The sequence below is a fragment of the Bolinopsis microptera genome, chromosome 6 (assembly GCF_026151205.1).
Source record: "Bolinopsis microptera isolate Bmic1 chromosome 6, MBARI_Bmic_1.0, whole genome shotgun sequence".
In the NCBI taxonomy this organism is placed as follows: Eukaryota; Metazoa; Ctenophora; class Tentaculata; order Lobata; family Bolinopsidae; genus Bolinopsis; species Bolinopsis microptera.
This window is the reverse complement of record NC_087077.1, coordinates 10,443,626-10,466,040: the sequence shown is the minus strand read 5'-3', so window position 1 is coordinate 10,466,040 and position 22,415 is coordinate 10,443,626. Positions and strand designations below refer to the sequence as shown.

Sequence of the window (22,415 nt, the reverse complement as noted above, 5' to 3'; positions counted from 1 at the left end):
TAATTTCGGACACATTTTCAACCAGATCAAACAATAAAGTGGTCATAAAATCAGTTAAAAAAGAACTCACATCGCAAGTTAATCTACTCTTGGCCCATGCCACTCCTTCCCAACCATCACTCTTGTGAAGAGCCCGTGACTGGAGCACTGATTCGGCTCTGTCAGAATAGTGAGCCTCAGCAAGGGTGAAGTGAGTCATGTCGTTAGCTGCAGTACATTTAGCTCTCCAGTCTTCCACTGACAGGGGACTCTCGTCCAGTTTGGCTATCAGGTAACCCTGACGTATACAGGGTAAAGTATAAATACTATTTATATAGTATAATATATACTATGTATATATTATACTATATGCTCCGATAGTCTACCTCCCAAATTATACGGTAAAATCCGGATTTACCGCAAACCCCGGTTTACCACGACTGATTCATTTCCCCAAACTCCGCAGTAAATCACACAAACTCACAAACATTATAACTAGAACTAATCCTGTACCTGGTAACAGTCCCGCACACATTGGGACGTCCGCTCGGTTTCTCGATGTAATCCGACTTATATGGTCCTAAATAACACTAATTACTCGGGTACACTTTTTCACCAGTGGGGCATTTCTCGGAATCACGCCCTTTTTGACCGCACCCATATCGAGACACATTGGGACGTCCGCTAGAAACATAGCGGACGTCCCAATGTGTGCGGGACTGTTGCCAGGTAAAGGATTAAACCCTAATAGTTTGGAATCTGCAACAGACCTGAGTCCGGTAAATCACATAAACTTACAACTACAACCCTTGATAGTTAATATTGAAAAGCAAACCTGAGTCCTGCAGAGATAAGGGAGGTTATCAGAGAATAGACCGTAGATAGGAAGCCAGTTCTTGTCGTTCTTCAGTCCCACGAACTTGTCCACCTTGGTGGTGTCCGTGTAGTAGGACACAGCCCACTGGGACTTGGGGGCCCCGCTAACCCAGTTGGAGAGGGCCTTTCCTTTCACCACCCTCGTACCTAACGGAGAGTAACCATTACTTCACATTACTTTACATTACATTAGTTACAAATCTAAAACCCCAACAAAGAGACATATTAGAGTATTCAGACAATTTTAAGTTTGATAAAATTAATATTTAAACATTTGAAATAACCCATCCAAGCAAATCAAAAGCCTCTAAACTAACTAACTTACCTATCCAAGCCGTCCTGATATCGTCAATCTCCAAAGAATTCGCACTGAGTTCATTCTCAAAGTCACTGTCAATCGATGCTAGGTAGCCTCCCTCCGTGACACACTTCCTTCCGCTGAAAGTTAAATAAGCTGTTCATCTGGTTGTTATTTTGGTTTAATTAATTGTTTTAGTTAATTAAATCAACGTTTGTTATCTCATAGCGCTGTCACGCAGTGTTTTTCATTGAAATATCTGAAGTACAGTTTAAAAACCTGTTTTCGTAATCCTGTTGATTGTTGTAAGGCTTGAAAACGCCGTTAGTTTTTTTACAGTCATTCTCGTCTGAATTGTCAATACAGTGCTGGGTGAACAGGTCACATCGTTGCCATGGCGACACACAGTCGCATGACCCGCACGTGAACATGTTTACAGGGCAACTTGCTGAAGGAATTATCTGTAGTTAGGGACGAGTTACTGGTTACCATAACTCACTGAATCTTCGCAAGAAGCAAGAGCTTGTGGAGTAAGTGAGCATATCAAACTTGTATAATATAAACTTGTAATATAACTTGTATAATCCTACTTTCACAAGTTGGAGCGGAGCAGCCTCCGTAGTTATACTCCATGATATAGTATTTGGTGGCTTTACTCTTGGCCTGAGTCAGGATTTTGGACCATTCGATGCGTGTGCTGTCTTCCGCAGGGAATTTACAATATCTGAAGTTGTAGCAATGTTGGATTATAAACATTGTTTGAATGTCTATACCGTTGCGCGGATTTTAAGATCATCGGTTGACGCTTTGTTTCTTAAAGAGTGCAGTTTATTTTAATCTGGACAGAAACCATATTACAATTACATATTATCACCTAGTTACATATTATCACCTAGTTACATATTATCACCTAGTTACATATTATCACCTAGTTACATAATATTATCACCTAGTTACATATTATCACCTAGTTACATAATATTATCACCTAGTTACATATTATCACCTAGTTACATATTATCACCTAGTTACATATTATCACCTAGTTACATATTATCACCTAATTACCTGCGAGTTTAATTTTACTTAAGTACCTGAAGTTGTCGATGTCTTCTTTAATAAGCTGTTTCTGCATCACCGACTGAAAAAAAAAAGAAAGTTAAACTCGGAGGTCCCAGAAATCATCATAACAAAAAGGCATATGGTTTAAAGTTTATTGTTTAATAAACAGTCTGATACCTCATCCAAGATAATATCTATGAATGAACAATTCGTACCATATCTTTGATAAAACCGTGGAAGCTGTTTGATTTGTCCGCCTCAGTTCCGCCGACGGCTAGGTTAACAACATCTCCCGCGGGCAGTGTTTTAGCAGAAACAGACCATGTCTTGAAATCCTCGTCATTTATGATGTCCCCTGAAATAAGGTTTATAATGAGCAATGTTTCACACTCTCAACATACTTATTTAAATACAACTTCTCAGTGGAAAACAGTGATGCACGCCGCCGCCGGACGCCGCCGCGCCGGCACATTTTCACACGCCGCCACGCCGATACCTCTCAAGTCGGCGTGGCGTGAAAGGAAATAGAAAGAGTATGGAGCCAGTCGGGGTTGATTTTGAACTCTAGGAGATCCAAATTGTCCAACGACAATGTTAAGAATTTGATTTTTCTTAAATATAATTGTAAAAACCACCAAATATAATTGTAAAAACCACACTTATTACATCATTATTTCATGCACGCACGTACGCCACAATTTTTGTGGGCCTGGAAATTCAAACCTAAATTTTAACAAAATTATGTTCCACGCCGCCGAACGCCGCCACGCCGGGCCATTTTGGGCACGCCGCCGCCGGTTGGCGAAAAATGAACCGGCGTGCATCACTGGTGGAAAATACTTTTTTTCAGAAAAGGAAAAGAAAGGAATTTTCCTTGATAGAGTGCTTATCTTAAAGTTAAATGTTTTTACAGGCTCTAATGATGTAGTTTTACGAAGATTTTCGTGTCCAAAAGTATTATATTTTTAAAAGAAAGGAATTAAGAATAAAGGGAAATGAAAGGGACTTGATACAAGGACTGGCGAATAATATGCAAAAGATGCTATAAAGAGGGGAGGGATGGGAGTTACAGGGTTAAAATGTAGATAATGGATAAAAGAGTAGAGAAGATAAAACTTACTATCGCCGTAATAGAGATCCACCACACCACCAATACTGTTCCAAGACAGACAGATTCTGTGGTAGTCTCCGTCAGAGATACCCGAGGCAGTGTTCGAAAACGTGGATATTGTGGAGTCAAAGTTAAAGTGAACCGCCAACAATTGATCGTGGACTGACATGCTTATCTTTCCTCTGTTAGGGGAGATTTGTTGAAGCTTTATAATGAGTTAATTAAAGTTCCCCTTTTTGTCAATTTTCGATATAAGAGTGCACAAATAACTCTAACTCTTAGACTTACGATAAGTGTTCAACAAGAAACTGTTAACTAAAACCACTGTGATTTTATATTCTCAGCGGATTATGATTAACCAACCCATAAGAAAAGACTGTCTGAGGGCCTTTGTACGAAGTCTGCAGCCATAGACAAGTTGCAAACTGTTTCCAATCTTTCTCCTGATTGTAGTTAAATATAACCGGCTCAATGCTACTGTCCTCCTGCTGCCAGTGGTCGAACTGTATACCCTGCGGGCTCGTTACTGAAACAGTTTCATATTATTCACTTATTATTTAATTATTATTCACATATTTTTACGTATTATTTACAGAGCAGTGGTCGAACTAAATATCCTGCGGGTCCGTTACTGAAACATTGCAATTAACATTAATTATCATCTGTGTTTTTAGTTGTATTGTTCATGAGAATCTGCCCAAAGCTACCTGTACTGAGTCAGTTTGTTCGACACGTTTAAGTGCCTGCATTCACATGAGCAAGCAGATAAGTAAGGGATATATAAGCGTATAAACTGCATATGCTGCATAATATGCTGTTATATTGCCCATGATAACCGCCTTGGAAACAGGCCTTGTTGCAACACGTCTAATTTCACGACAAAATTTCAAAAACAAAGATATTTGAAATAAAGTGCGACTAATTCCAACTTTCAAATGAAACAAACATCCCTTTAAGCAAGTTTAGCAGCAACTAATATAAACACTATTTGCAACTTTAGACTCACTATCAACAGGACAGTCATACTCGTCTGATATCCAAGGTTTATTAGAGTTGACTTTGCAGTTATCTTCGCCATCGCACCGCTTTGAATTGTCTATACAGGAACAGTCGGAATTGCACTGCCACTGAGTTTCAGAGCACCCCGTTTTGCATTCTAGTAGATAATTTGGTTACAGCTGTAATCGTCTTAATTTTAAAAACATTTATGCAAAATTTTAAAATTGCCCATTCGGGCCTTTACAGTATAGAATCATAACGTATGATTCTAATTTTAAACTAATTACAACACTATAAATTATTAGTTACATTTGACATGAAGACTTTGTTGTAACTTTGTAAGAAAAGCATTAATATCCCAGAAAATAATACAAAGCAAATGTCGTTGAAAATATCCACATTCCAACGTCCTAAGATAAGCAAACTTTCTAAGTTTAATTCACCCCGACATGATCTCAGAGTGTACTTACCAGAGCAGTCTGGGAAGCTAAAGAGGACGTTTTCTTGACAGTAGAGAATCTGCTCTGTCTTCCCGTTCTCCATTGCTTTTACATCTACACACACAGCCTTTATTGGGAACCCGTGCACAATAGAGGGGCTGTTTCCCTGTGAGAGTATGGAGGACTGAAGTCTTTGTTATAAAATATTATGATATTTATTAAGGCTTTTTATATTCAAAAGTAAAACGTCAAAGTAATAAAAGTTTGTAGTAACATTTACCCCGGTACATTTGACATCTCTTCCGCCGCAGAGGGCTGAAGGTTGCTGAACTTTGTCAATGAAAGAGGAACCTATCTCAACCTTCTTCAGACCATTGTTGTCGTATTCTGGACTCTCTACAGAACATCTGAGAGAGAAAACCTATACTTCTCAGTGATATTAAAAGTACTGATATCTAATTTAATTATGTTATCTTACAAATAATCAAAAGTTCCTTCTCTATTCTACACAAACGTGTTCAGAAGGAAAGCATGAGTAGAAAAAATCTTAACACGGTCACCTTGGTAATCTTGTCGCCGGCAAAAGATCAATTCTACAAACTGCACATTCGCATTTTTTATGAACAAGCTGATAAGAATCCCATCTGCTCAAAATTGTATGCTGTCAGTGTCTGCACACTACACTTTTTTCAAGACACGAAGGAAAGTTATCAACAGTACCACTTAGGAAAGTTACCTGTGGTAGAACTTAGGAAGTTACCTGCGGTAGCACTTAGGGAGCTCGTCAGCACATTCGATCTCGTCAGCCTGGTTGTACTCCAGATCATATCCAGTATTACACGTGAGAGTGAGTGTAGTTCCAGCAGGAACTGTGTAGTCCTCAGGAGGGTACGAGCTTCCCTGGTTCACTCCGGGGATCAGGCATACCTCTATAGGGAGGAGGAGTGTTAGTAGTGAGGAGGAGGAGTGTTAGTAGTGAGGAGGAGGAGGAAGTGTGTTAGTAGTGAGGAGGAGGAGGTGTGTTAGTAGTGAGGAGGAGGAGTGTTAGTAGTAAGGAGGAGGAGTGTTAGTAGTGAGGAGGAGGAGGAGGAGTGTTAGTAGTGAGGAGGAGGAGTGTTAGTAGTGAGGAGGAGGAGGAGGAGTGTTAGTAGTGAGGAGGAGGAGTGTTAGTAGTGAGGAGGAGGAGTGTTAGTAGTAAGGAGGAGGAGTGTTAGTAGTGAGGAGGAGGAGGAGGAGTGTTAGTAGTGAGGAGGAGGAGGAGGAGGAGTGTTAGTAGTGAGGAGGAGGGGAGGAGTGTTAGTAGTGAGGAGGAGGAGGAGGAGTGTCAGTAGTGGGGAGGAGGAGGAGGAGTGTTAGTAGTGAGGAGGAGGAGGAGGAGGAGTGTTAGTAGTGAGGAGGAGGAGGAGGAGTGTTAGTAGTGAGGAGGAGGAGTGTTAGTAGTGAGGAGGAGGAGTGTTAGTAGTGAAGAGGAGGAGTGTTAGTAGTGAGGAGGAGGAGGAGTGTTAATAGTGAGGAGGAGGAGGAGGAGTGTTAGTAGTGAGGAGGAGGGGAGGAGTGTTAGTAGTGAGGAGGAGGAGGAGTGTTAGTAGTGAGGAGGAGAGGATGGGTTAGTAGTGAGGAGAGGAGTGTTAGTAGTGAGGAGGAGGAGGTGTAGTAGTGAAGAGGAGGAGTGTTAGTAGTGAGGAGGAGGAGGAGTGGTTAGGTAGTGTGGAGGAGGAGGAGGGAGTGTTGTAGTGAGGAGGAGGGGAGGAGTGTTAGTAGTGAGGAGGAGGAGGAGGAGTGTTAGTAGTGAGGAGGAGGATGTTGTTGGTGAGGAGGAGAGGGTGTTTGTGAGTGAGGAGGAGGAGTGTTAGTATGAGGAGGAGGAGGGAGTGTTAGTAGTGAGGAGGAGAGGAGGATGAGTGTTAGTAGTGAGGAGGAGGGGAGGAGTGTTTAGTATGAGGAGAGGAGGAGGGAGTGGTCAGGAGTGGGGAGGAGGAGGAGGTGTGTTAGTAGTGAGGAGGAGGAGGAGGAGGAGTGTTAGTAGTGAGGGAGGAGGAGGAGGAGTGTTAGTAGTGAGGAGGATGAGTGGTTAGTAGTGAGGAGGAGGAGTGTTAGTAGTGAAGAGGAGGAGTGTTAGTAGTGAGGAGGAGGAGGATTGTTAATAGTGAGGAGGAGGAGGAGGAGTGTTAGTAGTGAGGAGGAGGGGAGGAGTGTTAGTAGTGAGGAGGAGGAGGAAGTGTTAGTAGTGAGGAGGAGGAGGAGTGTTAGTAGTGAGGAGGAGGAGTGTTAGTAGTGAGGAGGAGGAGTGTTAGTAGTGAAGAGGAGGAGTGTTAGTAGTGAGGAGGAGGAGGAGTGTTAGTAGTGAGGAGGAGGAGGAGGAGTGTTAGTAGTGAGGAGGAGGGGAGGAGTGTTAGTAGTGAGGAGGAGGAGGAGGAGTGTTAGTAGTGAGGAGGAGGAGTGTTAGTAGTGAGGAGGAGGAGGAGGAGTGTTAGTAGTGAGGAGGAGGAGGAGTGTTAGTAGTGAAGCGGAGGAGTGTTAGTAGTGAGGAGGAGGAGTGTTAGTAGTGAAGAGGAGGAGTGTTAGTAGTGAGGAGGAGGAGTGTTAGTAGTGAGGAGGAGGAGGAGGAGTGTTAGTAGTGAGGAGGAGGAGGAGGAGTGTTAGTAGAGAGGAGGAGTGTTAGTAGTGAGGAGGAGGAGTGTTAGTAGAGAGGAGGAGTGTTAGTAGTGAGGAGGAGGAGTGTTAGTAGAGAGGAGGAGTGTTAGTAGTGAGGAGGAGGAGGAGGAGTGTTAGTAGAGAGGAGGAGGAAGAGTGTTAGTAGTGAGGAGGAGGAGGAGGAGGAGTGTTAGTAGTGAGGAGGAGGGGGAGGTGTGTTAGTAGTGAGGAGGAGGAGGAGTGTTAGTAGTGAGGAGGAGGAGGAGTGTTAGTAGTGAGGAGGAGGAGTGTTAGTAGTGAGGAGGAGGAGGAGGAGGAGGAGGAGGAGTGTTAGTAGTGAGGAGGAGGAGGAGGAGTGTTAGTAGTGAGGAGGAGGAGGAGTGTTAGTAGTGAGGAGGAGGAGGAGGAGTGTTAGTAGTGAGGAGGAGGAGGAGTGTTAGTAATCACCAACTCAGTTACTCACCACTACACTGGTTAACTCACTATCTTACCAACTCAGTAACTCACCATTACACTGGTTAACTCACTATCTCACCAACTCAGTCACTCACCATTACACTGGTTAATTCACTATCTCACCAACTCAGTAAGTCACCACTACACTGGTTAACTCACTATCTCACCAACTCAGTCACTCACCATTACACTGGTTAATTCACTATCTCACCAACTCAGTAAGTCACCACTACACTGGTTAACTCACTATCTCACCAACTCAGTCACTCACCATTACACTGGTTAACTCACTATCTCACCAACTCGGTCACTCACCATTACACTGGTTAACTCACTATCTCACCAACTCACCACTACACTGGTTAACTCACCAATACATTCAGAAGAGTGTGATGCACCCTCTCCTAAGGTGCTCAGATCTCCAGTACACTCTGTACACTCCGTTTGTCCGGGTAAGTTGGAGTACGCTCCAACTGCACATCTCTTACACTTGTTATTACTTGAGTAGTATCCAGCCGAGCACTCAACTGAAATAAGGTGCATTGATTATATAGTGAGAATCTCTATTATTGTTAAAAACTACAACTTAACATGTTTCTTATAAGTTAAGTTATTCGTAATTGATCCTCTCGGTTAATTTTAAACTTCAAATTCAGATATTATAATGACGATACAATATAAAATAACAGTTATTACTGAACGAAATTTGTTGATTGTCAGTATCCAGACCATTACTCACCACAATACTCTCCACTCAGTGCCGATCCAGAACTCTCGCAGGAACTTTGATCGGACACGAACGTAAACCGAGATGATCCCGCCTGCCTGCGTTTCCTCCCGTTATCACTGGCTGTCAGACCTTCAAGTGCTTGTAAAACTTCCGTGCTGCTTTTCAGTGACTTGATAGTGATAGTTGTTCCAGCAGTTTCATCACAATTCAACTCCTGTAGACAGCGGATACTTGATTTTTCAGAGAAATTTTCAGTTCAGAATGTACGTTAATTTATTTATAGTAATTGTATCAGTGACCACTTATAACTGAAATCAAGGTCATTGGTCACTGAAAGAAGTACAATACATTTGTTAAATTTCAGCCTACCTTTAGGACTCCTTTACAATCCACATCACATTGACTTTCGTACGCAGTATTGATTGCAGAACAGTCCTGATCATCAATAGTGTAAGTGTAGATCCTCGTTGTCAACTCTGAGAGAATCATAAGTTTTGACGCTCGCGCTCCTTTTTTACTATAACACGTGGCCGCATGTGTAGGAAAATCAATAAGTTAGCGGACGCTGCTTGCTATACAAGAAAACAACAAATTTTTCAAGAAAACAGTAACTTATAACAGTACTTATAAACTATTATATAAGTTTAGTGATAATTATTATACTATTATATAAGTTTTGTGATAATATTTTGAAATTTCCAAAATTTTGTTCATTTTTTCTTCTCTTTCTTTTTTGTCACACAACTTACTGTCGCACGTGGCTGTCTTGCCGAGAGGATTAGTGGCGTCCACGTGGTCCCAGTTCTCTCCACTATTAGCTGTACACGTGTACTCGTTATCAGAAGCGTCAGAGATAAGGAAACCTGGGAGAGAGGGAGAAATGTGTTAGACTTGACAATGACTCGTTATTAATCATCACGGGTCCGCAGATTCGGATAAATGTAAAATGTAGTTGAGGTGAAACTGAAAGATATGCACTATGTGAGAATTTGGTCTAGCTGGCTCCTTATTCCGGCTCCTTATTTCAGCTCCTTACCTGTATTGCACACAACACTGCACGCCAGGTTACCTGCCCTCATCACACAGTTTAATCTGCCGTTAGTTGGGGCTGGCAGAACCACACACCTCTTCTCTGGAACCTGGATGGGATATCATTCTGCTAAAATCTAAGGACTGTTCTCCGAAATTTCACATTCTTTATTGTAGTAATGGTTGGAGAGAAGCCTTGATAACTGCTTTATATTAGCTCGTTAGCCAAAAATACCATGGACATTTTACTTCTTCCTAAACTAAACGGCGAGAAGACTGATAAATCTACCGGAGTCATTTTAACTTACCGCCAGACATTGCGCTGTCAGTGAACCACCGGTGGGTGTTTTCAGCTGGCCGTCAACACAATTAACGGAACTCTCCCCACTAAGGGTGAAACCTGACTCACAGGTCACAGTGCCACTCTCGCCCTTCTTAATCCACACTGTGTCTGGGTCATCCGTTAACAGCTTACCGTTTGTTATGTCCGGTCTTTGGCACACCTAAGTAATGATATACGTTTTTAAAAGTCATTTTGCCAGAATCTGTTACGGATAGTGAAAGAAAAAAGCGCAAAATAATTGATAATTGAAGACAAACAAAGACAAAATGGGCACCTAGCCATACTCTAAAATTCTAAATAACTTGTCTAGTACCTTGTCTAGTACCTTGTCTAGTAACTTGTCTAGTAACTTGTCTAGTAACTTGTCTAGTAACTTGTCTAGTAACTTGTCTAGTAACTTGTCTAGTAACTTGTCTAGTAACTTGTCTAGTAACTTGTCTAGTAACTTGTCTAGTAACTTGTCTAGTAACTTGTCTAGTAACTTGTCTAGTAACTTGTCTAGTAACTTGTCTAGTAACTTGTCTAGTAACTTGTCTAGTAACTTGTCTAGTAACTTGTCTAGTAACTTGTCTAGTAACTTGTCTAGTAACTTGTCCAGTAACTTGTCTAGTAACTTATCTAGTAACTTGTCCAGTAACTTGTCTAGTAACTTGTCTAGTAACTTGTCCAGTAACTTGTCTAGTAACTTGTCTAGTAACTTGTCCAGTAACTTGTCTAGTAACTTGTCTAGTAACTTGTCTAGTAACTTGTCTAGTAACTTGTCTAGTAACTTGTCTAGTAACTTGTCTAGTAACTTGTCTAGTCCACTTACCAAGCTTATTTCCAGATCCAGTTTCTTGACAGGAGCCGCGTCTCCGTTCCACTCGACCTTGCACTCGTACTCTCCCGTATCATCAACGTCAAACGTCTGGATGTTCCACCCAGCTGCTACCTGGAACACATGAATTATGAATTATAAAGATTTGGCTCGTAACTTTGTTTCAAATTAATTATCCAGACCTCGTGAGTTCACTGACAAATTTAGACTTAAATTGAACAAACGAGCAAGATAATTCATAAATAGATAAGTGCTCCTTTAAAGCTTTAACATACCCATTTGTCTGTCAGGAAGGATTTGTCTTCATAACCCTCTGACACATCTGTTTCAACCTCGTAGTCACTATACTGAATTTCAGGGTCCTTTCCGTCAATTTTCTTGATGAAATTAAACTTCCCTCCGGGGTAACTGGCGATACACGCCAAGGAAGCAGCGTCAAACTGAGTGATCTCTCCTTCTTTGTCAGTCTTGAACTCAACTACTCGATACACCTGTCCAATATGTCTGGTTTACATACCGCTAAATATCTGGGTTACAGACCGCTAAATGTCTGGGTTACAGACCACTAAATGTCTGGGTTACAGACCACTAAATGTCTGGGTTACATATACCGCTAAATGTCTGGGTTACAGACCGCTAAATGTCTGGGTTACAGACCGATAAATGTCTGGGTTACAGACCACTAAATGTCTGGGTTACATATACCGCTAAATGTCTGGGTTACAGACCGCTAAATGTCTGGGTTACAGACCGCTAAATGTCTGGGTTACAGACCGCTAAATGTCTGAGTTACAGACCGCTAAATGTCTGGGTTACAGACCGCTAAATGTCTGGGTTACATACCGCTAAATGTCTGGGTTACAGACCACTAAATGTCTGGGTTACAGACCACTAAATGTCTGGTTTACATACCGCTAAATATCTGGTGTACATACCGCTAAATGTCTAGGTTACAGACCACTAAATGTCTGGGTTACAGACCACTACATGTCTGGGTTACAGACCGCTAAATGTCTGGGTTACAGACCGCTAAATGTCTGGGTTACAGACCACTAAATGTCTGGGTTACATACCGCTAAATGTCTGGGTTACATACCGCTAAATGTCTGGGTTACATACCGCTAAATATATTGCTATAAGATTGATTTGAATTAATCATAACGGGTGGAACTGAATAACATGCGGAATTAAATTGCGGTACATATCATATTCATTGTCGAGAATATCAATAACTCAATAAGAATAAGAGAAAATAACGATGATTGAAAATAAAAAAAGAAAAGAATGCCCTTAATTGGAGTCCTAATAAAGGGTAGTATATTTTCCTTATATGAATCACACTGACCTTCAAAAGAATTTCTTTCTCCATATCTCTAGTCGTTACCTCATTATCACTCGTCTTGCACTTATATTTACCCTCATGGGAGGCCGCAGATGTCTTTACAGTCAAGGTCGAGGACCTCTTGTGACAAGTACTATCCCAGTTTGTCTGAAGAATGTCATCTTTGAAGGGGGGAGGGGATTTTCTATTTATTCTTTACTTTTTCGATGTCAATAGTGACAATGAGAAGAAAGCTGATCGTTATACTAAGACTTAGATACCACTTAGGCATACTTAGGTATATTACGGATACCACTTCTCTTCTCCATGTAGCAAACTTTGGAGCCTTTCAATGAAGAGTAAAAGTCGGGGAACCTAATATCGTCTTTGTTTTCTTTGGGTGTTTTAATGAACTTTAGAGCTATGATTATAATAACATAAACCCGCCACGCAAAGGGTTTATATAACAGATCATCCCGCGCTAGCGCACGAGTTTTGTGTTAATATGTAATCCCGAAGCGCCAGCTGAGGGATTACATTTATTTAGCCCTGAGCGTGAAGTGTTTATGGATTATAATTATCTCCGGCGATTTCGACAAGGGATTTATATTTTAGAAGAGAGTGATAAAATAGTTTTTGAATTTGGTCAAAGTCATTGAAGTCACGAGCAAATCTGGATGACTGAAGCCAAGAATTAAATTTGTTTAGAGCCCAGTTGTTGACTCTAACTGTACTGTCCGGAACACGATTGGAAAGCAGTTCATCAATCTGAATGTCAAACCGATCTGTCATAGTGGAGCAATAGCTTGAACGTTAGCAGGAACAAAAGCTGGAAGGAGAGCAAGCAAAACAATACTATTTTTAGGGCACGGACAAGGGTAGCTGGCTAGTCGCCAACTTCTCACGCCACGCGTTGGAGAAATTCCAAGAATTAGCTGCTTTGGCAACGTTCCCAGGAATTTGCGTGTAAAAGAAGTGGACGGTTACGATGTTTCATATCACGTGGTGCGCTTTCGAGTTTCGTGTCACGTGGTATAGACTCGGCGTATGCTATTGGTGGCACGTGGTACGCACGTGACGCGCCCACGTGATCGCGCGTCTAACTGTTCTACTATTATCGAGTTCTAATCAGCAGTATCATTGATTATTGTAAGTCGGAGAATTGAATGATAAACATCAGTTACGACTAAAAAGCGGGCCGGGTTTATACAAATTTCCGGGGCGGGATGATATCACCTTGAGATGTTTATCTAACAGCGGGTCGGGCTGAGTGATAATATGATCCCGCGTCGAAATCCCGGAGATATTTATAAGTATGCTGATTGTTAGAACTATAAGTACCTTGGTAATGTCGTAGTCTCCTCCCTGGGTGAGCTTGCTGAAAGCGCTGCTGTCTTCATTTTGTTTATACCACCACGTAAAATCTACTGAGTCTGGTCCGTATGCCATGCATGTTATCTTGCCGTCCTGCCCTTCGATAACGTAAACCTGGCAGAAAGTTAACGGTAACTACGATCAAAATGCGTGCGTGCAGTAAAAATAAGGTGATGAAGCTTTTCCAAATCATTGAGCAAGAGATTTGAACATCTAGACGATCATCACGGAAGTGTGGAATACACGATTTAACTATAAAGATATTAACAGCAATAAGAGATATTAATTAACAGTAATTAATAGATTTGAACAGCAGTAAGAGAGAGTTACACACCTCGTCCTGCGCGTCAATGTAAGTGACAACAATAAGAGCTGGAGTAGTCGTCAGAGAGCCGTCAGCATCAGTACCACTCCAGGACATCGTGCAGTCCACAGATCGGAGGTGGTCCGACTGAATAGAACCGGTAATTCAGTATAAGGTTCGGCTTAGACTTAAGCCTTAAGTTGACTTGTCCCCTATATCTTGCTGAGTTACTGACAGTATAGTTCAACTTTTCTAATAATTATATCTGTCGACCAAGGCGGCTTGGTCAGTCGGGAAAAGACGCAGACGATAGTTCGTGATGTAAAACCTGATACGAATCTATGACGTCACTAACCTGAACAATACTGTGCTGGATAGTGGACACCCCCTTTGAGTTAGTCGGAGTTGGGAGTTCCCCTGCTGAGTTGGGGTTGTACTGTGTGTTGCACGTTTCTTGTTTGCTGGAATTGGCTTTTGTTAAAACCGCAGTGTTCCTTCAATCATCAATAAGCTTGTTTCTTTTGTGTATGAGTATAAATTAAACCTCAAATAAACAAGCTATCATTAACCAACAACATAAAAGGACCTAGAAAGTAGAAATAGAAAGTAGTAGTAGAAAGTAGAAACAGATCATAGAATTAAAACATTCCGTGCACTCACTCTGTGTTAATGTCGGAGACATAATTCCAAAGGAATGTCGGCACAACGGTGTGTCCGTGAGCGGACCCGGTACAAGATATTGTAGCTGCATCCCCCACTTGCAGGTAATTGTTTGATGTTGGGTTTTCTTCTATCTCTGAAGTTAAATAGTTTGGATATCAGCTACAACATTGTGTTTAAAAACATTGGTAATTCTAGACAATATGAGTGATCAATTACTATTAGAAGTAAACATGTGGTAGCAGATAGCTATTAAAAAATTTCAAAAAGTAGAACAAAACTTACTGAGAACTTTAATATTGAGAACATCTTGATGAGGGTAAGTTTCGTAAGGTACGCTACAAGTGTAGTCACCATCCTTTTCCGGAGACAGATCTTGAGTTAACACAGACTTTAACCTGAGGGAGTGGACCTTATTTCTTCATCTGTTATGGGGGATTTTTGGAGAGATATTAAACATTTTTCCAAAGGATCCTCAGTTTTCACTTTGCTCCCTGCCCATGCGCGCATTAAATAGGAATATCACTTTCCTTATTTTTATTACGGAAATTTTCCAAACTCACGAGAAACTTTGGGTCATATAAGCTTGTTTATCTCCAGTGTTCTTTGATCCATCGGGCGAAAAAGTCCAGGATATTTGTTCCACGTGCGCCTTTCTTCCACTGGCAACACAAGGTATGCTCAGGGGCTGTTTGTCCACTCCGAAGTAACTTTTCTTCTCTAGCTTTACAACTGTTAGAGAGTAGAAAATGTTACCTTTTGTACAGTTATACTTTCACTTCGTATAGGGCATCAAAATCTTAATTCTTGAGCGCAATATTTAATCAACTAAATGGCGAGATACATCATTTCAATAAGATGGTATTTACTTATACTTAGATTTACCTATATTATATACTTATGATGTTATATAAATTACTTATTTGTTATAGCAAATATTTGGCCTGCAATTTCATCTCTAATTGTTTAAAAACATCTTGAAATGCTCCAACAAAAGTCGAATGCATATCATAAACATCAAAAACGTCACACTTTAATTGGACTACAAACAACCCTTTGGAAGTACTCATGATCTCATTTTCTTTTTCGTTTAAGAAAATATTTGACCTGCTATTTCTCCTCTTATTCAATATGGGCCTCTGAATGCACATCTAGCTTCATAAACAGATAAAAGTCACACTTACATTGGACTACAAACAGCCCTTTGGAAGTCAGATCTCCATCAGCATCACTCCCCTTTATCTCCACACTGCAGTTGTACTCCTTCATGTTCATTGTCTCCGTGATGGGCTGGAGGATGAGGGTGCTGCTCGCCTCTCCTTCTGTGTCAAAGTACTTGAACAAGTTCGGGTCTGCGGACGGTCCCCCGTCAAAACGAATCTGTGGCGAGTATGTTTGTGACGAAATGGGCACTGTACAGTTTTGGTACTCTCGCAGAGTGTGAGAGTGTAACCTGCAAAACTGATCCTCAATAATTTGCAACCATATAAAAGCTTAATGCTGGTTCAGCTGCTTCAGTCCTTACCTTAGCGTTGGTGTTGTCCCCCATCAAATCGGTAGCACATGTGAAGCTCTGAACCTTATCCACAGTCTGGAATGTTGTCTCCGAGGGGAACCCCTCCGTTAACCCTGAGATTATCAATATCATATACTGTATGACGTATGTTGCTGATTATAATATTATGATTGCATATTTTATTGTAACTGTATTTCAGTATTATTATGCAATGGGACGGAAGTGAGGTAACCAGGTGCAGCCAGTCCACACCCTGACTCCATAATATGAAGGACTTTTTAAATTATAGATTAAAAGCTCAAATATGAAAGCACAGATGTTAGAGCAAGTCTAATCGTCGCGTTTTAGAAAGTTTTGTCGTTGTAAGCCTGGACAGTCCCGGAAAAATGATATTTTTAGAATAAATAAATAGAAATAACAATATCAACTTACTCATTATTTCCACTGTAACGGCTAATTGAACCGGAGTCGCAAAGTTAAGTTCACACTGATATTCACCCTCTTTATCGTTCGTTATTTTTGCCATCACAAAAGTGAACTTAGCCTCGTACGTCCCAATATTCTCCTTAATCGCCTGTAAATATGGTTTTACTTTAAATTTAAACTCTTCACAATATCATGTGTCAATTCATAAAAATGTGAAACAACATTCCTATCATTAAATACATAACCCGGTTGGAAGAGGATTTACGGTTATGATAACCGTAAATCCTCTTCTACTCACAGTGGGATTTCCGGGATAGTTAAGGGTTGCTCTCATTGCGTTCTGGTTTCCGCTCCCGTAACACACGTACTCTGCCGTCTCCCCGTCCACTACTGTTACCTTGCTCTGGTCGCTCCACACGCCTTTAAATGCAAATTTGAAATCGTTGTAATCATTGTAATCATTGTACTAATTGTGATGATTTTGATAATTGTGATAATTGTGATAATTGTGATAATTGTAATAACTGTAATAACTGTAATAATTGTAATAACTGTAATCATTGTCACAGAAAGTCAAGTATGAACCAAATTACTCGTAAAAAAACTCACGCTGCGAGATGACAGTAACAGCTCCTGACTTCTGGGATTGTCCCTTAAGAGAAGGTTGACCTCTGTACTCCGCTGAACAGCTCACACTCCGTTCCAACTGTGCTGTGATCGTGAGCACGTGCACACAGTCCAGGGTACCGCCTGGTTAGTTAGCAAATTATAAGATCTGGAATATCTTGTGTACAAAGTCAAGTTTTTCATTTTAGGAGTCCTTTTTGAATAGTAGTGAGTATATGATAATATTGAGAATCATATTTTGTTTTTATTTCAGGGACAAAAGGAAATCGCGGCATGTACGAAATCTCGATTTTTCCCATTATTTGCGACACATTTTATGTCTAGTTTAATGTATAGTCTGTTAAAAATCGCGGTATCGCGATTTTTTAACAAAATAATCGCGAAAACCTTTTGTCCCTGAACTGGGGTGTTAAGAGTTTAAACTCAGATCTAAGATTCAGGATTCAGCTTACCTCTGACGATGCTAGTATCACACCCCTCTTTGGTGGTACCTTCCTGGTCCCAGGTCACAGTGGGTACTTTATCCTCAATCTGGGATACCTTGCAGGTGAGAGACACAGACGATCCTTCGTTCTCGTACCGGATGGAGGTGCTAAACTCCTCGATATCTAGAAACGGAGACGGTTATTTTCAGTTAAGTCTAACTAAAATCATAGAATTCAGAAATAGAAAGTCCCAATACTTTTATATATCCATAAAACTCACGCAGAACATGAAGATTAAAGTCTGCCTGAAGCTGTGTGTCGACCTCGTAGGCCACATAACACGCATACCCTCCGTCCATATCCGCAGTTATCTGAGTGATGACCAGGGTAGAGGTATAGACACCGTCTATCGGCTCTTCTCCTGTCACCGTGTACTTACTCCCGCTCAGCTTGGTGTCACCTTTCTTCCTGAGCACGGGTAACATTTGGTGACTTTTTCAGGGTTATTATTATAGGGGGTGTTTAATGTTTATAGTGGTTTTCGGGGAAAAATAAATTTGATGACGACTTTAATTCGTAAATCTAACCACCAGAGTCTGAAAGAACACACGAAATACAATTTGGTGGTGATATCGAGATTGGGTGAGGCAACTTACCATTGAATGGGTAAGGTTCCGTTTCCGTTAGCAGAGCACTTCATTGTGACAGAGTGTGATATCATCGAGAAGTGCTTCTCATCTGAACCTGGCAATCTTTTTACCGCTGAAATATTTTTTTAGTGAAATATGCGGAATGGATCCTAAACTGGCGATAATCAACCACCGCACGGTTGTTACACTAAAGAAAAGAGGAAGATTTTGTTGCGACCAGGGGAGGGGGGGGGGGGCAATTAAAAAACAAATTTATGAAACCATGCGCGCAACGCATCGTCTAATTTTTTGTTATTTTGTTCTTCCAAAATCTATCAGTTTTAGTAAGTTGTTTCCATCAATGATGTTGTTGATGTTTCCACCTCTTCTCAAGGAGGAGGACTCCACAGATGATAGTGTTACAGATGATGGTGTTACAGATAACAATGTTACTTCTCTCCCTGTAAAACGGAATTTATTTCCATATAGATGCTTAAATTAAAACATCCTGGTAAAGTGGAGACAATTCAAACAAGGGAAGTTTTTAAATACAATTATTGCATGTAGGACGTAGTTATAGGTTATAATTGTAGTTATAATTATAGTACAATAGTATCTGACAAATGTCTCTTTCTAGTGTGCCAAATTACTCTTTTTTCAAGGAACTCACTTGGAAGGCAACTAGTTGGTTTTTCAGATGGTTCTAAATTTCCATTCACACATGTGGCTGTGACACTGCCGTTGTTTTTGTAACCATCTGCACACATAATCTTTATTCTCTCCCCATCCTTCACGGGCAGTGTTGGCACTGTCTTAGTGTTATTCCATAAAACACTGTCCGGTCGGCAGTCATGTGAAACTAAAAATAAATTCTGGTTAATTTATATAATGGATTGCACAATTCATTCACAACAATTATGTTCATGAAAGCCAAAGTAAATTACCTAGCTATAGGAAAATCATAGTACCATAACATTGTAAAATTTTGGTGGAATTATTAGTAAAAAATCCAATATTTAGCTGAACGTCAACGACGCTCGTCGCTCACCCCACGACCAGGCAAACAGCGGGATTTGAACTCGCAACCTTACGATTGCAAAGCTGGCGTTCTAAACAACTGCACCGTTAAAAATAATCGTTACATAGTAACAATTATACTTAGAATTATATAATGGGTTTTGCTTACCAAATCCACAGATTGGGGGTTCAGTACCAACCAGCACTAACTTCCCATCCTTACATTCAGCCACATCCCCTCCTGAGTTGGTTTTATCGTGTTCGCAGTTTAACTTTAGCTGAACCCCATGTTTTACTGGGAGTGGTGGGTCTGTTTTTACATTCTCCCACTTCAGACTGTTGGCTTCACAACCTGAGGTATGTCTGAGTTACATTATGCATTGAATAAAACTAATCCTAAAATGCGACTGTCACTAGGTTAGTTAATAAACATGATTCAATGATACGTTGCTTTTTTCTTCGATTTGTCATTGCATTTTATCAAAATGTACTTTAAATTACTCACTTATTAATAATTCCACTATTCTTATTTCAGATACACAGGGGCTACTATAGACACTAAATAGTATTTTTACAGTGTCCCCTATTAAACACCCAGATCTGCTGGAAGGGAAGGAGGTGGTAGAATCTGTTGAGCCATTAAAGACGTCCATAAAGAGATTTTCACAGTTCCCTGTACTTTCTAATGTGGCATCGCTTAAAACCGTGAAGTTGCAGTCCCTAGAGTGTCTGATCTTAACATGAACTTGTGCAATACAATGCATTCCGTCAAGTTTAGCTTGAAACCAGGGATTTGAATTCATTTTCGTGCATGCATTCGTTCCCTCGTTTCCATCAATTATTTTGTTGATGTTGCCACGTAAGGAGGACTCCACAGATGATGGTGTAACAGATAATAATGTTACTTCTCTTCCTGTAAAATTGAATTTATTTCCATATTTTTGCTTCAATTATTTTAAAAGTTTTTTGAAACTTACGATTCACTGTATTATATCACGCCATGAAAGTACAATGTATCATGTATATTGATACACATAAAATTACATAAATGTAATTGTACTATCATAATGTGATATAATACAATGTTGTAAGCCCACATCCAGAAAGTTTTAAATTTCCTCGCAGATCAATGTTTCCGCCCTAAAAATGTTCTTATGCCCTTTAAAAATCAGATCTTCTAAAAATGTCCTCTTTGTCACCAAATTTCATTCAAAATCAAATTTTCCTCGCAGATCATCTGCTTATCTGCCGGCTTTCTGGATGTGGGATTGTAAATAACAAGAACTGAAATGGCTAAATTGCAACAACTATGATTGATTAGATAATAAAAATTGTATCATTACTCACCATTAGCTGACAGACATATCAAGCCCAAACAGATAAATATCGAATATCTGTCGTTCATCACAAGCTGAAGAATTACGCACCCATGTCGTGTCCCTCTTGGTAGACTACATTGTAAATTAATCCGTTACCCTTTTAAAAATAATCATCAATTATTGCTATATAATATACAATATACATTATACAGGGTATGCAACGATGAGCAGATTCAATAACCTATTAAAATGCGAATAAAAATCGCCCATTTAGTTGCCGTGTCTTTATTGAATTAAACAATATGGGTGTTTTAATAATGAATGGGCGTGGTTTAAAATATTCGAATTTTCAAATTCTGACGACAGAATCCTCGAACCAGAAGGTACAGTATGCTATCTGCAAAGCAACAGCTCTCAAATATAAAACACGGTGGAGCTATTAAGGCCAACGTATGCCCAATGACTTTTGGCCCACACTGTTATATGAAGGGTAGGTTTAACGTACGCTAAAAAATCCTAGTAAAGTGGAGACAATTCAAACAAAGAAGTTTATAAAGACATGAGCTTGAGAGGTGTCCCTCAAGATTTACATTCTATTTCCTAGAGCTGTACTGTATTCACACAATGAACTTTACGTAGTTAGGGGATTCATTACTCAACAGCAGCATTTAAATTTGGTATCAAACCAATTTATTCAGTAGAACTCCCGATCTCATGAGTCATAATCGGTCTACTAATTAAATTGTTCTGAGAAGTACTCACGGTATAAATTTAAAAGTTTCTAATTATCTTGTTGGTCCAAGTAGAGTCTCGTGATCAGAAGCAACTCTGCTGTCAACGTCACAACTTCATCTGTAGAAAATACCCAGCACAGCTACAATTAAAATTCTACTTTACCTTTTTAAGGGAGGATGGAAAAAAATGTTGTATCTTAATTAATTGACAACAATAACAAATAACTCATAGCTGTGTATTGTTTACGAGACTTTCTAATTGACATGGTTTTTACAACTCTAACAAAGAAGTCAAAGATGTTTATGAAACTCGAAATGATAAATTTTGGAAGAATTAAATAACAAAAATTTGTAATTTCATTTGACGACACGTCGCACGCGGCTCCATAAATTAGGTTTTCAAATTTGTTCCAGTTTACCCCCTTCCTGATACTCCTGAAACTTTAAATCATTTTGCCGTCGATTTGGTCAAGTTCTAGAAGCCCTGTAAAAATGTCAGGTCTCTAATTCAATATTAACATAGTTTTGTAGGCACTTGAATAATATGGTGATTCGGGGGTTTTTACAAAATTGAGTATATCAGGGTTTTAATTCCTGCCATCTTTAACATTGCATTAGAATGTTTGGAATACTACAAAATAAATTTGCTGAATGACTCCTGATGAGTCCTAATGAAAAAAGAAAAATGAGTAAAGGGGAATGAGTAAAGGGAATATAAAATGTCCACGGTCGTGCTTGCCAGCACTGTGATATTGTCGGTGAACCTACCATAAGCAAACACTCGAGTAAGAGGAGAGGAAATTTCGTAAGGTTCCAGAACAGCGTCATAGAACTCTCCAAAACATCTGCAGTCATTGTTGTTCATTGTTTCTACCATCGTGACGTCAAACAACTCCGTAAATTTTTTGTCAGTCTTGGATGTTGTTTTTTCTTCCTTCGTCACCCAGCCTTCCAGACCTTGGGTTGCGGTATTTTAGAAGAATCAATTTCTTTCAATACAACATTCTTAAAGTGATTATTAAAATAATTTAAGTTGTCTTAACTAACAAATCGAAATATCTGTCTCAGGACGAATGAAGTACCTGAGTCTTGACACTGAACACCGATCTTAGGAGCTGCAGAGTTTGAAGGGCGACTGTAATGAACATGACAAGATATCCGGAACAGTGCGTTAACTTGCTGTCCCATCCAAGCTTCTGAGTCGGAGAAATAAGCTGAAATGAGTAACAGGTGTGAAATTTACTTGTTTCGGCTGTAAATATCAGATAAGCAGTGACAATTGTTGGGGG

The 22,415-nt window shown here is 40.1% G+C and overlaps 1 protein-coding gene across 8 annotated transcripts in view; it reads right to left on the bottom strand.

Annotated features, from left to right (window-relative positions):
• Positions 1–22,415, bottom strand: part of LOC134816455 (uncharacterized) — an 88,511-nt gene that overhangs the window by 50,657 nt on the left and 15,439 nt on the right. For all 8 annotated transcript variants that reach the window (XM_063825300.1, XM_063825297.1, XM_063825301.1 and 5 more), the window contains 38 exons: positions 22,209–22,340; positions 21,895–22,083; positions 18,084–18,189; positions 17,708–17,895; positions 17,455–17,610; positions 16,985–17,125; positions 16,674–16,795; positions 16,382–16,523; positions 15,959–16,062; positions 15,618–15,813; positions 14,997–15,165; positions 14,719–14,831; positions 14,434–14,569; positions 14,129–14,234; positions 13,804–13,920; positions 13,437–13,583; positions 12,120–12,263; positions 11,050–11,265; positions 10,769–10,888; positions 9,923–10,117; positions 9,622–9,724; positions 9,335–9,448; positions 8,955–9,061; positions 8,595–8,799; positions 8,227–8,382; positions 5,526–5,694; positions 5,046–5,172; positions 4,796–4,931; positions 4,333–4,482; positions 3,690–3,852; positions 3,336–3,508; positions 2,431–2,570; positions 2,248–2,294; positions 1,744–1,877; positions 1,433–1,601; positions 1,181–1,293; positions 815–1,002; positions 71–277 (listed from right to left, as the gene is read on the bottom strand). In XM_063825300.1, the coding sequence (XP_063681370.1) occupies positions 71–277; positions 815–1,002; positions 1,181–1,293; positions 1,433–1,601; positions 1,744–1,877; positions 2,248–2,294; positions 2,431–2,570; positions 3,336–3,508; positions 3,690–3,852; positions 4,333–4,482; positions 4,796–4,931; positions 5,046–5,172; positions 5,526–5,694; positions 8,227–8,382; positions 8,595–8,799; positions 8,955–9,061; positions 9,335–9,448; positions 9,622–9,724; positions 9,923–10,117; positions 10,769–10,888; positions 11,050–11,265; positions 12,120–12,263; positions 13,437–13,583; positions 13,804–13,920; positions 14,129–14,234; positions 14,434–14,569; positions 14,719–14,831; positions 14,997–15,165; positions 15,618–15,813; positions 15,959–16,062; positions 16,382–16,523; positions 16,674–16,795; positions 16,985–17,125; positions 17,455–17,610; positions 17,708–17,895; positions 18,084–18,189; positions 21,895–22,083; positions 22,209–22,340 (5,540 nt within the window). The remainder of the gene's footprint in view (positions 1–70; positions 278–814; positions 1,003–1,180; positions 1,294–1,432; positions 1,602–1,743; positions 1,878–2,247; positions 2,295–2,430; positions 2,571–3,335; positions 3,509–3,689; positions 3,853–4,332; positions 4,483–4,795; positions 4,932–5,045; positions 5,173–5,525; positions 5,695–8,226; positions 8,383–8,594; positions 8,800–8,954; positions 9,062–9,334; positions 9,449–9,621; positions 9,725–9,922; positions 10,118–10,768; positions 10,889–11,049; positions 11,266–12,119; positions 12,264–13,436; positions 13,584–13,803; positions 13,921–14,128; positions 14,235–14,433; positions 14,570–14,718; positions 14,832–14,996; positions 15,166–15,617; positions 15,814–15,958; positions 16,063–16,381; positions 16,524–16,673; positions 16,796–16,984; positions 17,126–17,454; positions 17,611–17,707; positions 17,896–18,083; positions 18,190–21,894; positions 22,084–22,208; positions 22,341–22,415) is intronic.